The sequence below is a fragment of the Solanum stenotomum genome, chromosome 1 (assembly GCF_019186545.1).
Source record: "Solanum stenotomum isolate F172 chromosome 1, ASM1918654v1, whole genome shotgun sequence".
NCBI classification, from domain to species: Eukaryota; Viridiplantae; Streptophyta; class Magnoliopsida; order Solanales; family Solanaceae; genus Solanum; species Solanum stenotomum.
This window is the reverse complement of record NC_064282.1, coordinates 54634729-54651324: the sequence shown is the minus strand read 5'-3', so window position 1 is coordinate 54651324 and position 16596 is coordinate 54634729. Positions and strand designations below refer to the sequence as shown.

Genomic DNA, 16596 nt, shown 5'->3' with positions numbered 1-16596 from the left:
ATTGTTGGGTACATGCTTTCAATAGGAAATTTGCAAGACAATAGTGACTAGACTAAGCTTTAAATGGGCATAAGTTTCCTCTCGGGCAACTTACCCCGTTTCAAATGTGTTTGTTGACACTTAATTTTGATCCTTCCCGAGAGGAGTTAATTTTCGAACTTCTTAATTTTTCAAACAATTTGGAATAATCAGTTTTATATAAAGTAAATAAATAATATATATATATATATATATATATAAATCCAACGCATCTTTGAGTTCTAAAGTGTTTTTAGTCATTTCATAATATTTTTTAATAGTAAATGTATTTTATATAATTTTATTATATAACTAGTATATTTTATAAGCAGTTGAAAACCATATAAAAAGATCTCTACATTGTTAAAATAGATATTTTGTTAATTTAGTTCTAGTTCGAATTATAGTTTTAATTTCGAATAAATTAGTTTGTATTTAAATTGATTATTTTATTTTTGTTAAAAATTAAGAAGCTCGTTAATTAATTAATGGTAATTCATTTTATTTAGATTTTAGCCGATTTTGCAAGTGAAACTCAATTTGGTTAATAAGTTGGCTAATTTCGTAATTCATTTGGCCAAATCTTAATGCCAAATCTTGACCTTTATTAAACCCACTTAGATGACTAATTTTGGGCCTATTTGGGAATTTTCCAGTAGCCCAAATCAAACCCAATATTCCTAGCCCACTTTTAAACCTCCTGACCCGGCCCACTTTTCCATTCCTTATTCCAAAGAAAGCCAAAACAACACATACAATTCCTAGGCGTCAACAGAGAGCAGAAGCAGTGAAACGACAAGAAATCAATGGCGTGAACATGAAGACTGACGGAAAGCAGCGAGGAACAGAGAATGTACACTGCGATTTACTTTTGTATCCTTATTCACGTCCCTCTCAATCCGTACAACACGTGTTTCTCCCCTTTCCTCTTTCGGAATGGATTGAAATCTCAATAAAAAGATGTTTATCCCAAATGGTGCAAAAAAATTGTGGTGTTTGAATTTCGAATGCACCCGTTTCCCCCCAGATTTCGAACCCTAAATTCCCTCTATATAAAGCTCTCTTCTCGTCATTTTTCAGGGCAGCCGCAACTCACATATAGAAGGAATAGCTTAGAAAGGGTTCAACACGAAATAGGGATAAAGAATACACACAAAATACATTTGAATAGAGAAGAGGCTGGCTCTATTTTTGGGTTAGTTCTTCTGCTCATTCGTAGGAGTTCTTGAAGTTTCGCATTGTGTGGTGGAGTAGTGCGATTCGGCTCATCACTGTTCCAGTTCGTTGCCCAGAAAAGGTAACAACCTTGTCTCTATCTCGTTTTCGTTTCATTCCTTTCCTCTCGACTTTATGTTCCTTGAAGGTTCATGTCACTTATACTATGCTTGAATATGGGCTGAATGAAGATAATCCTCCCTTTAATTGCTAGATATATTTATGTTATAAGGGTCAGATTTAATTTAATGTGTTGTTTTCTATGAGGAGTATATCGAATACTCATCATATTCTCTGTTTTTGTTTTGTTTTCTATTTTTTGAAAATATGGGTTGTTCAACTTGTTTTCTTTATGTATCACCCTTCCTTTCTCTACAAACTTGATTATAGTTTCTAATGATATTTGAGTGGTTAGTTATGTTGGTCCCATTACTGATTTTATTTGCATAAGGGTGTGATTAGTGCTAGTTTTAAGTAATCATGTTGTTCTACATGTTAGCCTACACTCTTATCTTCTTGTTCGATTATTGCAAATATGATTTGGGAGGTGTGATTATAGCTTTGATAAGGTGTGGTGTTTTATATTAAGGTTTCATGTTAGCTCTTAATATCCTTTTTTTGCTCTTTCTCTTGAAACTAAAATTGACCTTTTGTGTTTAGTGTGGCTATGTGATTTTCCTTAATGCAATCTAGTTATTTTGAGCCATTTTTTTGTTCTCAAAATTCTCTGTCCAGCTGCTCCATTTCATATAGTGCGAATGAGTTTGGAAAAGTTTGATTAAAGTGTTCTTAGCATTATTTTTCAGATTTTGTGGGTCTGATCATTGAATTCTTTGAAAGGGCTTAAAGTCAGTAATAAGGCTGTCCACAACATTAGTATTTTGGGTTATATTTTAGGATTGTATCTTTGGTTTAAATTTAAATCGAGGCCGCTCTCTATGTCTTGCTGTAATTGTTTGGTTTCAGCATCTCAAAGTGGTGTTGACATCCATGGTCATTCTTTTGGCCTAGAATTCTAGTTTTAAGTTAATGATGTGAGTTTAATCCGGTTTGAAATGGTCGTTTAATTCGGTTAAAACGGTTGCTTAGCTTTAGTGTTTTACCTCGTTTTCGTGCTATTGTTCAACAATGTCATCCTTCAAGGATATTCTTTTCTTTTTTGCCTATTCGTATTTACAATTGCTTTATATTTCACCATCATGTGTTCCTCCTGTTAGCTTAGCCTTTTTTTCTTTTCTTTTCCTTTTTGATAATAATAATAATAATAATAATAGGATTTCTGGGAGCATATAGTGTGCATTGACCAACGCTTATTATCTATTTATTGCTTATAACCCATCGTGTCACCATTTCCTCTATTTTGCTACTTCATACTTTGATTTAATATTATAATTCAATTGCATGTTTTATTTCTATTTTAATGTTGTATGCTGCCAGGTATTTCATTCTAATTTTATCTTCTCTTCTCGCATGTAAAACTTCTCCAAATCCTCGTGGATTACATATTTTCTCCTCGCATTTTCCTATTGGGCCTTTATGGCCCAATACTCTCGTTCATCGAGACGGCCAGCAAGAAACTAAAATACAGGTTGAAGATGGATAAGCATGATGAAAATTAAATTTTCAAGATCCGAAAGGGTAAAAAACAGGCTGATATACCTGTTGTATACACCGATATACGGTCAGAAAATATCATATACAGGGATAAAACGTGAAAAAATAAAGGTGCAAAATGTGAAAATACCGAGTTAAGACAAAATTACAGATTCCAGAGTTCGAGAATTGGCGATATACATGGTGTATACCTCGAATATACACTTAGTGTATATTATGATCAATGAAGATGGAAAAGGGGCCAAAAGCCCAATAAGTTATTATTATTATTATTATTTTTGCAGATTTAGGAATTTGGGCCAAAAGCCCAAATTCAATATGTCTTCCTTTCCCCTCATTTATTATTATTTTTATTGTATTTGACTAATACTTTGATTATCTTATGATTTAACTTAATTAAATTTCCCGAGAATAGTCATTTCATTTTATCTTCGAATTAAAGTAATATATATATTTTTTATTTTATTTAATTTTTTATGTTTTTTTACTTAGCTTTTATTTTAATATCAGTCTTGTTGATATTTTATATTCCCCTTTTAAAAATTCTCCTTTAGTTCATTCCCCCTTAAGATAAATAAAGTGCTAAAAATAATAATAGTAATAAATAAATAAGTTAAAATAAATGAGTTCTTTTATTTAGTTAAAGTTTTTCAAAAATTAGTTAAAGTAAATAAGTTCTTTTACTTAGTTAAGTTTTTCTTTTTCAAAAAAAATTAGTCAAAATAAAATGAGTTCTTTTACTTAGTTAAAATTTTAAAATTAGTCAAAAATCACTTTTAGTCAAATCGCCGGTCAACCGCAAGTTGGCGGGCATTCCGAGGGCCTAACACCTTCTCGGAATGTACATTTGAACTCGAACCCTTTTTCAATTGATTTTATCTGTTTAAGTCTTTTGAAAAATCTTATATTTTTTCTTGATTTTCTACTAAAAATTAAGTGGCGACTCTGTCATTTTGGAAACCCGATTTCTCTTAAACCATAAGTTTAATCGGTTTTTTCAAAAACTCAGTCATTTTCCTTTTTCTATATTTTTAAATAAAACAGAAATGACGACTTCCGCTGGGGATTTAATTAAGTTTTAACCATAAGATTTGACTTATTTGACTAATTGATATTAACTGCTGAATTGTTTATTTGTGCTTAAACTGCTAGAACTGTTATTGCATTTCATGACATTTTCCTATTATCTATATAGTATATGAAGGACGGTTTCTGCATAATCGCAGCCGGACTTTTTATACTCAACCCTTTTTCGGAAGGATCGGCAATTTATTGGTACGTCATGCGTCCAATGGTTGTCGTGAATTTCAGCCTAAGTTGTCCACTTGGGTTCCCGGTCTTTTAAAGCCACTCTTAATCAACTAGCATAGAGCGAAACCAAATCCCAATTTTTAGCACATTTCGAACTAGGTCGACCCAACACCTAAGGCGTGTTGGGCCCATTAGAAGCCCACCTTGTGTCTATTTGACCCATTTGCCAATAAAAAGACAATCATACTTATGTGTTTTAATTGAAGGATATATATGTCATTTTTAAACAAATCGATTATCAAGTGGGGGTGGGGGTTAACTTACCTTTGTTTGTTTTACTTGTAGGATGAATCCGACATTTGAGCCGTTGAGAACCCGAATGGTGACTATACCTGATCCTTATCTCCAAGTTTGGTGGAAATTCATGAACAAGAAAGATAAGAAGAAAGTTCAAAGACACATAGGCCATCTCCCGTCATTAATGGAAATGGTGGCTTACCCCGACTTGATTGGAACGATGGTGAAATTTTGGGACAGCGACAATATGGTATTTCGATTTGGGGAAGTAGAGTTGACCCCGACTATAGATGAAGTTCTCGCAAGTTACGAGAGCGTCGGCATGTGCAACAAGAGGAAACATCAACCTGATACTGATCTTCTCTTTCCAAAAGTATGAGATTTTACCGAAATCAGAGAAAAATTGTCACTCGTCAAAGCTGAATGGATGGACAGGCTTCCCGGGCCAAATATTCCACTTCGAAAGTTGTATTATCGATTTGGACGTGCAAGAGCTTACGAGAAGTTCAAAGAAGAGTTTGTTTCGGAAGAAAAATGGAAGGAAACACGCCCCCTCGCTTTTGCGATATGTCTACTTGGGACAATGGTGTTTCCCCAAGGACCAAACTACACCATCCATCCAAGTGTAGTAATGGTTACTCATGCTATTTTTTATGGAGTAGGCTACGGGTCTGCAAGAAAGTACTATAATTTGGCTCCTATGATCCTTGCCGACATTTATAGGGCATTGGATAGATGTAAAAGCGGCACACGTTTCTTTCAAGGGTGCAACCTGATACTTCAATGTTGGATGATGAGACACTTGATCAAAGCTCATGATCCAATAGAACCAGATCCCTTGAAAAGATCAAACAGACTCGAAAGTCACGATTGGTGGGTGCAACGTAATCATTTCAACAGGACTGGAGGCCAAGAGTTTTGGTACCCGAGACTTCAGGGTTTGAGAGAGGAAAATGTGCAGTGGTCGATCCAATGCTTGGTAGTAACAAAACCAATTGTGATCTGCAGTGGAAAAGCCCCCTACTTGATATTTGCTGGGTTAAGAGGAACTCGACCATATGCTCATTTTCGAGTACTTAGACAGCTAGGAGGGAAACAAGAGTTTCCTCAGATCGAAGACATGACAAGATTTGCGACGGATCATGAAAATGGCGAAGTCGCTTTTACTAAAAAGATGCTTCAATTATGGAAGACTCGAAGGGTGTTGGGTGAGCCTGTGCTGAATAGGTTTCGTCCGGAATGTTCTAAGGATTACAAAGAGTGGTTAAAAAAGAGTCTCGCCGGAACTATCGAACCCGGTCTAAACGTTCCCCATATTATTGCAGATATTGGAGCAAAACATCAAATTCGACTTCATCAACTCCAAGAGAAGTTTTATAGGAATGAGTTAGAGCATCAATGTCGACACTCAGAAGACACCAAAGTCATAGCTCAGTTGAAGCAAAAGCTACAAAAATCCAGGCAATGTATGTCAGAATTGGATGATAGCATGGAGCAACAGATTCAGTCGGTCGAGAGGTTCAGACATCAAGAAGGGGCTCGGTTGGCAAGAGATCACCTATGGGAGAACAGATATGCTATGTGGGAAGAGGTCAACATAGCCAAGAGGAGCAGACTTGGTGAAAGATCAGAATGAGAATGGAGTTTGTTATCATCCCCTGCGTGAGATTGCTTTATTTGTACTTTGTCTTGTAATTTATTTTTTGAACTTTTTTCCCCAATTTTATGTTTGTCAAACATTTTTTAATGCTATTAATTTAATATTTTGGGGATAACGAATTGGCTTAAAAAGACATATACATCCTTCAATCCGCTAGGCCAACCCTTGGCACAAAGGGGTCACATGCATGTTTAGAACGCGATATTTGTCTGTTTACTTGTGTGCTTTAACTGTTTATGTGATACGTTGCTTTGAATGAGGACATTTTTAGCCCATTCCTTGTCAAATTTTCTGAAAATGCCAAATACAAGTCACTACCAAAATGTCCGACCAAAAATTCCATGAGTCTTGAGTTTCTCAGCCAGAAATAAAATCCTACCACCCAAATACTAAAATACTACTCTATCATCTCAGGAAAGGTGAAATTGCCACTAAGATGGAAAAAGGCAAGGGTATCTACATAGAGCTAACCGAGGAGGATTTGAGGATGGAATTGCAGCGGCTCAGGCGAGAGATCCAAGAAACCAGGGAAAAGAGAATAAAAGTGGAGTTTGCCACTGCGGTCGCACAAGCAACAAATGCGGCACTAGACGCGGAATTGGCAGCAAAGATGACCAAATACGATATTATAAGTAAAAGGACAGTTCGTGTGTGGAAGGAACATGACATTTTCAAGAAAGACATAACTATGAGACTTCAGAAGATACGCGGGAAATGCTCTTTCTTCAATCAAGAAGCAAATAGTGGTCCAAAAGACACTCACCCTGGAGCTACTGAAGAAGATGTTGATGAGGAAATCATCTATATGCCTCCCTTCCTGGGACGTCTGAAAGGAGGGGACCAAAAGATCACTCTCCCGACTTATGAGCGGACACATAGCGTGGGGGCAAGAGTCGTGCCGTGTGCTTTCATTTACGAGCACCTTAAGGCGTCAGGTATGCTGAAGCCTCTCGAAGGAACCACTTTTGGATTTGGGTATGAAATCTCTCAAAAGACATGTGCCTACCACCCGAACCAAAGAGGACACACTATAGAGGAATGCGTGGAGCTTAAGGCAGCGATCCGCGACCTGATCAACATTGGGGAGATCCCGTATATGTGGGGTAGGAACACCGCCCTTACCTGTGACCAACAGGAGCCTAGTATGCCGGTCACTAAGCATACTTTGTTTTATTGTCACTACTTCACGCCTTTCAAGAAAACTTTGCTAGACATCTACAGTCTGTTAGTTCAAAAATGAGTCTTAGCCTCTATCAGAAAGGATGTCGAAACAATTGATCCCGTTGGAATTGAGATCTGGAAGCCCTGCCCTTATCATGATGCCATCGATCACAACATTGGGAGGTGCCTCAGGTTTCGCTATGACATGGAATCCCTCATCAACATGGGAAAGATTCAAGTCGAGTTTGTCCCCCGTGGCTAATACGGCAGTCAGAGGAAGAAGCTTCGGTGAAAGCACCATCTATTTTTTAGGACGCTTTATTATCTGTTTTTCACTTTCCTTGTAATCATCAGAAATGAATGAATGAAAATGAAAATTTTCTTTGTATTCGAACTACGTAGGGCCTGAATTCTCCTTGGGAGATACGTAGGCAGCCTTTCAAGGTCTGACCCCTAGCTTCTTCAAATTTTCTTTTCCCCCCTCTTTCATTCTATAAGGAAACATTAAGTTCAGATCAACAAATACCAGAAGATGAAGCAAGAAGACCTTAGCTCAACGCAATTTAGCCTTTCTTAGTCACTAGCCCCAAAATAAAACGAGCAAATTTTTGCTTGTTCAAAAAATCAGTCCCCATTACTCGTGGGTTAACGTGTCCTCAAACGAAGCAACTTTTATGTGTTTATTTACTTTCTATGTGACATCTTGCATTATTCATCCATAACTAATACTGACAGATTTGCCTTTGAGTTGTTATTCTCTACACGTAGTTAGAACTGATCTATGTTGATACACTAGTCGATCATCCTTATTTCACTAGATCTAAAGGTCCAACAGATTCCTTCCCTAGTCAAAGTTCACAAAAGGGAAAAGCAACAATGGGTGATAACAACGAAAAAACCAACCTTATAGATGTCGTGGTGGCTAAGCCCGCCCTTGCTGATCAGAATGAGCTGATCTTGCAGTTAATGCAACAAATTGCTGAGATGAGGGTCGAGATGCAGAGAAAACAAGACTTGCCTCCTCCAAGTTTTGCTGTCAACACTCAACCAGACGGAAGACCTCCAACTCAAATTCCCCCTTCTAACGTGGAACAAGCTCAAAACCTGCGTTCGAGTCCTACTCGTAATCCCTCCATGATTGACCTTACCACCCAAAACCCTCATAACGCCTCAGCCTCTTATCAAACACCACCCCCTTCTCAAAACACCAATCTCCAAGCACCACTCCTTCCCCCTAATCCAAACCACTAAACCGGCCTACCCCCCACAGCCAAAACGCTAATAACCCACGCACTTCCCTCATTCACACCAACCCCCAGACTTTTCCCCAAAACTATCACGCCCCTTTAAATGGCCAGAGTTGCTCTATCGCTCCACCACTACCGTAAAAAGCCATTTTCCAAATACCAGTCCCCAACGAGCATGATGCCCATGGTTCGGAGCTCGACCACTATGAGAAGAGGGAGAGAGAGTGTAGGTCAAAGGAAGAGACCGACAAGATAGATATGAAAGAAAAAATTAGAAAAGCCATGAAGGAGTTGAACAGCATTCCTGAGGTCGCCGAATTGAGTTATGAAGACCTGTGCATTCACCCGAATTTGGACCTCTCAGAAGGGTTCAAGGTGCCAAAATTTGACATGTTCGAAGGAACGGGGAACCCTTTGGCACACTTGAGGGCCTACTGTGACCAACTCGTGGGATTTGAGAGAGACGAAACTTTGTTAATGCGACTTTTTAGCCGAAGTTTGAGCGGAGAGACTCTAGAATGATTTACGTCTCATGAAACGAAACAGTGGTCTAGCTGGAACGCTCTGGCTAAGGATTTCATTGAACGATTCGCCTACAATATGAAGATCGTTCCTGATCGTTACTCCTTGGAGAAGATGAAACAGAGGTCGACCGAAAGTTATAGAGAATTCGCATATTGATGGCGAAAGGAGGCAACTAGAGTTAGACCTCCTATGTCAGAAAAGGAAATTGTCGAAGTGTTTGTGCAGGTGTAGGAGCCCGAATATTATGACAGAATTATGTTGCTTGTTGGAGCAAAATTTGCTGAGATAGTCAAGGTAGGTGAGACTATCGAATATGGATTGAGAACCGGGAAGATTGCCCGTGTTACTGCCTCGCTCGAATCTTCGGGCTTGTTGAAGAAGAAAAGAGAGGATGTGTCCTCTATCTCTCATGAGGGGAAGAAGACCCCAAGGAAATCCTTATCATACCAAGGTCGTTCTCGACCTTCACAGAGTTCACACCCAGTTATCAAAATATTCCCCTTCCTAGCTACCAAACTCCCCCACCAGTTTACCAAACTCCACCTCATCACTATTGAAATGCCGCCCCCAACTGTGCCAACGTTCAAACAAATTACCAAATGCCTCCCCCAATGTACCAAACCCCAGCTCCACTTTACCAAAATACCCCCTCGAACTACCAAGCTCCACAACCAAACTACCAAACCAACTCATATCCCAGATATCAAGCCCGCCGTCCAAACACTCCAAATTATCGTCAAATGTCTCCTCCGCAACAAGGCACTTACGATCCCTCCCGTCTTAGATTAGAGAAGAAGCCTGCTAGAATTTTTACTTCGCTTAGTAAAAGACGAACAATATTGTTCGAGCGATTAACTGCGGCAAGATATATTCATCCAGTGGGTCCCAAGCTGGTTGGTACTAGCTCAAAGTTTTACAGGCTTGATCAGAGGTGCGCGTATCACTCCAACAGTGTTGGACATGATACTGAAGATTGTATCAACCTGAAGCATAAGATTCAAGACCTGATTGACCAGAATGTGGTCTCTCTTCAGACAGTTGCGCCCAATGTCAACAGTAATCCTTTGCCAAATCATGGAAGCGCCACTATCAATATGATAGAGACAGATGACGACTGGTGCGTGAAAAATGCAATAGTTCCGATTGCTCCTGATGAACTGGAAAGGGCTGTAACTTCGTTAAGCATTAGAGAGAAGAAATAGTTTGTGATTCTGACAGTCAAAGAGGCTATTGCCTTGGTGCCGAGAGAAACTCTTACCCGACCAAAATGTGTGATTAAAACGGCTGTTACTCAAGGCATGACCAGATCTGGCAGGTGCTACACACCGGAAGATTTAGCTCAAGGAGGGCAGAAGAAGGACCAAACAAAAAGGCCGATCAGTGAAGCCGAGGCTGAGGAGTTCTGGAGAAAAATGCAGTCAAAAGATTATTCGATTGTGAAGCATTTGGAGAAGACGCCGGCTCAGATCTTTGTGTGGGTCTTATTGATGAGTTCGGAGTTACATAGGCAGGCTCTGATGAGAGCTTTGGATGATACTTATGTGCCTGTGGGTACTAACAGTGACAACTTAGCAGCCATGATAAACCAGGTCATCCGAGGACACCGAATCAGTTTTTGTGATGAAGAGCTGCCCTTTGAAGGGAGGATGCACAACAAACCTCTGCACGTCACATGTATGTGTCGAGACAAGATAATTAATCGCGTCTTGGTCGACGAAGGATCCGGTCTTAATATTTACCCACTTTCAACTTTGAGGCAACTGAAATTCGACTTGGGAAAGGTTCACCAGAACCAAGTCAGTATGAGGGCCATTGATGGAGTGCAAAGAGACACATTGGGTGCGGTAAACGTGGATATTCAGGTGGGTCCTGTGGATTTTAATGTGGAGTTCTAGGTGTTGGATATCAACACCAGTTACAACTTGCTTCTGGGAAGACCGTTTATTTATATGGCTGGGGCTGTGTCTTCTACCCTTCACCAACTAATGAAGTTTGTTTGGAATTACAAGGAATTGGTCATTTATGGTGAAGGGAGTCATTCGGATGGGTATGCACCGATCGTTGATGTTGTCTCTCGAGGTTGTGACTTCTACATGGTGGAGCTGGTAAATGCCACCGGTGATGACTTGGCTCCACAACCTCCTATGCCTGTCGTGTACAAAATGATTGCTACTGTCATGCTCCAGAATGGTTTCGGATTGGGGAAGCACTTTCAAAGAATCATCGAGTCTATCCAAATTCCCGCCAAAGGAGCAAAATTCAGTTTGGGGTATGTCCCCACAGAGGCTGATGAAGCAGAGATGAAGAACAAGAGTGTTGATTAAACATTGGCCAGGCCAATACCTCATCTGTATCAGTCATTTTCGGTTAGAGAAAATATCAATGATGATGGTCTCGGGGAAGGAATCTTGGGCCTTTTTGAGGAGATTGATGCGGTCATCGAAGAAGAAGTTGTGACATCAGACATCCATGATACAGAACCTGAGGAGCAATTGCAGAATTGGACCTCCACATCGCTCCTGATTTCCCGTGCAGCTTGGTAGAAAAGACATGTGTCTTTGTTTGTTTTTTTTTTAGATCGGTGGTAGTCCGAAAGAGGCCCGAGACCCACCCTTTATGCAGTTTTATTTGTTTGAAGTTTTTTAAATTCCCTTGTGATGTTCAAAAAGGCAAAATGGCCCTTTGCCATGGCCAAAGTTCGTTCTTGCTTTTCAATTTAAATGAAGGCCTCTTTTATCGAAATTTGTTTACTTGTCTGTTTTTATTTTACTTTCCTAACTCTGTTTGTTTATGATTTCAGTAATAATAATTTAAAATATGTCAATGTCATGTCATGTCATGAACCAAGTGAACAAAATGAGGCAGGTGATGATGAGTGCGAGGAATACGGAGAAAAAAAATGAGGTTCCCGAAGATATTGCTGAAGAGTTTCGACAATTCAAGAATCAACACAAGCCAAATTTGGAAGAAACCGAAACTGTGAATCTCGAAGATGAGAAATGTGTTAGAGAAGTAAGAATCAGTGTCTATCTGACGGAAGCTTAAAGAAGAGACCTGATTCATTTGCTTGGAGAGTACATTGATGTATTTGCCTCGTCTTATAAAGATATGCCAGGACTGAGCACGAATATGGTGTCCCATAAGTTGCCGATTAATCCAGATTTTAGTCTAGTAAAACAAAAGACTTAGAAGTTCAAGCCTGAGTTGAGATTGAAGATCAAAGAGGAGATTACAAAACAAATCGAGTCTCAAGTAGTGGAAGTAACGCAATATCCGACTTGGTTAGCCAACGTTGTCCCAGTTGCCAAAAAAGACGAAATGATCAAAATTTGTGTCGACTATAGAGATCTCAACAAAGCTAGCCCGAAAGATAATTTTCCATTACCAAATATTCACATTCTTATTAATAACTGTGCTAAGCATGAGATGCAGTCATTTGTGGATTGTTATGCGGGTTAACACCAGATCCGGATGGACGAAGAAGATGCAGAAAAGACAGTTTTCATCACGCCTTGGGGTGTATATCATTATCGGGTGATGCCGTTCGGTCTCAAAAACGTCGGTGCTACTTACATGAGGACTATGACGATCATCTTTCACGATATGATTCACAAGTAGATCGAGGTGTATGTAGATGATGTCATAATCAAGTCCCGCGAGAGTTCGAATCACTTGACTCACTTGAGGATGTTCTTTGATCGCTTACGCTGATATAATTTGAAGTTAAATTCCGCCAAGTGTGCTTTTGGAGTACCAGCTGGCAAGTTGTTAGGATTTATAGTCAGTAAGAGGGGCATTGGGCTTGACCTTTCTAAGATCAAGGCGATCCAAGAATTACCTCCTTCGAAGACCAAAAAAGAGGTGATGAGTTTTTTGGGAAGGTTGAACTACATTACACGATTCATAGCTCAATCCACCGTGGTGTGTGAGCCCATCTTTAAGTTATTGAAAAAAGATGTCTCGACCAAGTGGACAGGAGAATGTCAAACTGTTTTTGATGCCATAAAGAACTACTTGTCCAATCCATCGGTGTTGGTCCCTCCGCGAGAAGGGAGTCCGTTATTGCTATATTTGTCTGTCTCAGATAATGCATTGGGATGCGTGCTTGGTCAACATGACGAAACTGGGAAGAAAGAACGAGTCATTTATTACTTGAGCAAAAAGTTCACTCCATATGAGGCTCGTTACACTCTTTTGGAGAGAACGTGTTGTTCTTTGACTTGGATCGCTCAAAAGTTGAGACATTATTTGTCTTCTTATACCACATACCTTATTTCTAGGATGGACCCGTTGAAGTATATTTTCTAGAAAGTAATGCCGACCGGGAAGTTGGCTAAATGGCAAATGCTTTTGAGTGAATTTGACATCGTGTACGTGACTCAGAAGGTGATAAAGGCACAAGCCTTAGCCGATCATCTTGCAGAGAATCCAGTTGATAAAGAGTATAAACCGCTCAAGACTTATTTTCCTGACGAAAAAGTTTCCTTCGTAGGTGAAGATATTTCTGAAGCGTACCCCGGATGGAGAATGTTCTTTGATGGAGCGGCGAATCATCAAGGGAAATGAATCGGAGTGGTCTTAGTGTCAGAAATCGGTCAGCACTATCTTATGGCAGCTAAACTCCGATTTGAATGTACGAACAACATGGCTGAGTATGAAGCTTCCATCCTCGATCTGAAGATGGCAATTGATATGAATGTTCACGAGTTGCTGGTTATTGGAGATTCAGATTTGCTGATTCATCAGGTTCAAGGGGAATGGGCCGTGAAAAACCCAAAGATCACACCATATGTGCGGTATATACAGAAGTTGTGCAAGAGATTTCGCAAGATTGAGTTTAGACACACTCCCAGGACACATAATGAGTTGGTCGATGCTCTTCCCACCATCGCGTCAATGATTAAGCATCCGGATACAAGTTATATTCATCCAGTGGATATAGAGGTAAAAGAACAGCCTGTTCATTGTTCACACGTCGAAGCAGAACCAGATGGTTTGCCGTGGTACTTTGACATCAAGAAGTATTTAGAGGACGGGACTTATCCTGAGAATGCAACATTCAACCAGAAGGAGTCGATACGCCGCATGACCCTCAATTTCTTTGCAAGCGGGGAAATCCTTTACAGGAGGACTCTGAATTTAGGTCTTCTCAGATGCGTTGATGCTAATGAAGCTGCAAAGCTTCTGGACCAGATACATGCCGGAGTTTGTGGTACCCACATGAGTGGGCTCACTTTGGCGAGGAAGATCCTTCACACCGGTTATTTTTGGATGACTATGGAGCATGATTGTTGCAAGTTTGTGCAGAAGTGTCATAAATGTCAAGTGCATGAAGATTTGATTCGAGTGTCCCCTCATGAACTCAATGCTATGAGTTTACCTTGGCCATTTGTAGCTTGGGGAATGGATGTCATTGGTCCGATAGAGTCAGCCGCCTCTAACGGACACAGATTCATTTTGGTTGCCATTGACTACTTCACCAAGTGGGTGGAAGCAACTTCGTATAATTCGGTAACCAAGAAGGTTGTAGCTGATTTTGTTCGCAACAATTTGATATGTAGGTTTGGAGTGCCAGAATCCATCATCATCGATAATGGAGCGAACCTCAATACTCACTTGATGAAAAAGATATGTGAACAATTCAAGATTACTCACCAGAACTCAACTGCCTATCGTCCCCAAATGAATGGAGCCGTAGAAGTTGCCAACAAGAACATAAAAAAGATTTTGAGGAAAATGATTGATAATCGCAGAGGTTGGCACGAGATGTTGCCATATGCTTTGTTAGGTTACCGAACGATTATCAGAACATCAGTCGGAGCTACTCCATATTTGCTAGTATATGAAACAGAAGCAGTTATACCTGCAGAAGTTGAAATACCTTCATTAAGGATCATCCAAGAAGCTGAGTTGAGTGATGTTGAATGGGTTCGCAAGCGTATCGATCAGTTAACATTGATTGATGAGAAGAGAATGGTTGTTGTTTGTCATGGACAACTATATCGATAGAGAATGATTCGTGCTTTCCATAAGAAGGTAAGAGCCAGAATGTTTGAGGTTGGTCAGTTGATCCTCAAACGCATTTTCCCTCATCAGGAAGAGTACAAAGGGAAATTTGCACCAAATTGGCAAGGACCCTACATGGTGCGCAAAGTGTTATTTGGAGGTGTCTTGGTCCTGTCGGAGATGGATGACACCGAATGGCCGAAACCGATCAACTCAGATGCGGTCAAGAGATATTACACGTGAAGTTTATGTTTGTATTTTCTGTCATTTCCTTGTAATCGTTCTGTTTGCTTGTATTCGCTTCGTTTAAAATTTTACCCCTATGTAATGAACTACGTCTGACCTGAATTCTCAAGAATGAGATACGTAGGCGGCCTATGTCGGCCTCGATCACCTTTTTTATCCCCTTTTAATATTTCTTTGTATTTGAACTACGTTCGACCTGAATTCTTAATAGTGAGATACGTAGGGGGCCTATGTCGGCCTCGATCGGGGTTCTTTATAATTTTTCTTATTTTTGTCAACCCTCGAGGGGGAACTACGTTTGACCTGATTCCTGCTTCAACGGGATACGTAGGCGCCACAAGGGTTCGGTCATATCTCCTGTAAGATTTCTATTCTTCCTTTACAATAGAAACTAGGACAGAATTTTTGAGAGGAACTCAAAAATTATCAAGAAGAAGATCTCTCCAACAAAGTCAAAACTGAAGTTACTTTGAGATTTACAACAGGGACAGATCTCAAAAATTCCGTGATTGCTCACCAACGGTTAAAGATAAGCCAAGACAGTTAACTAGATAGAAATTTTGAGGATGGCCTCAAAATTTCCACAGGGTTTATCAGCAGTTCAGAGCAACTTTGAATAATTTCCAACAAGTAATCAGATAGATCTCGAAAGATCAGTTCCAAAGGGAGAGTTGTTGACACCCAATTTTGACCCTTCCCGAGAGGAGTTAATTTTCGAACTTCTTAATTTTTCAAACAATTTGGAATAATCAGTTTTATATAAAGTAAATAAATAAATAATATATATATATATTACTATAAAAGAAGAGTGAATAAAATTCACTCTTCTTTCGACACGTGGCACCATGGCCCACCTACTTTTATTTTATTTAAATCATATATCATATATATTACTATATATAATATAATTAATATAAATATAAGAAGAGTGAATAAAATTCACTCTTCTTTCGACACGTGGCACCAAGATGGCCCACCTACTTTTACATTTGGTTTTTGAAGATGGCCCACCTATCACAAATATGGCCCACCTACTTTTATACACTCCTCTTTCATTATATTTTAATTTTTTCCTTTTTAAATAGTACTAAAAAATAAATTTAAAATATCACAAATTCGATTAACTCTCAAAATTTTACGCGAATTGTATAATTAAGACGAAGGGAATAACATATATTATTTGAAAAATTACTATATAATTACTACTCTTCTTATATAGTAATATTTTAATTTTTTCCTTTTTAAATAGTACTAAAAAATAAATTTAAAATATTACAAATTCGATTAACTCTCAAAATTTTACGCGAATTGTATAATTAAGACGAAGGGAATAACATATATTATTTGAAAAATTAC

At 39.2% G+C, this 16596-nt stretch overlaps 2 protein-coding genes across 2 annotated transcripts in view; both read left to right on the top strand.

Annotated features, from left to right (window-relative positions):
• Nucleotides 1-16596, top strand: part of LOC125853815 (mitochondrial thiamine diphosphate carrier 2-like) — a 216221-nt gene that overhangs the window by 140617 nt on the left and 59008 nt on the right. The window lies entirely within an intron of this gene.
• Nucleotides 13633-14608, top strand: LOC125854376 (uncharacterized). Its single transcript, XM_049533911.1, has 4 exons — nt 13633-13671; nt 13735-14009; nt 14115-14248; nt 14550-14608. Exons 1-4 carry the CDS (start codon nt 13633-13635, stop codon nt 14606-14608), a joined length of 507 nt encoding a protein of 168 aa, XP_049389868.1.

Bases quoted from the DNA above. Each gene is read 5' to 3' on its own strand.
- LOC125854376 (XM_049533911.1), top strand. From the start codon at position 13,633: ATGGCTGAGTATGAAGCTTCCATCCTCGATCTGAAGATG. The intron at 14,010-14,114 runs GTATTTAGAGGA...AATCCTTTACAG, and splicing joins TGGTACTTTGACATCAAGAA to GAGGACTCTGAATTTAGGTC. The intron at 14,249-14,549 runs GTTATTTTTGGA...TTTGATATGTAG, and splicing joins GAGGAAGATCCTTCACACCG to GTTTGGAGTGCCAGAATCCA.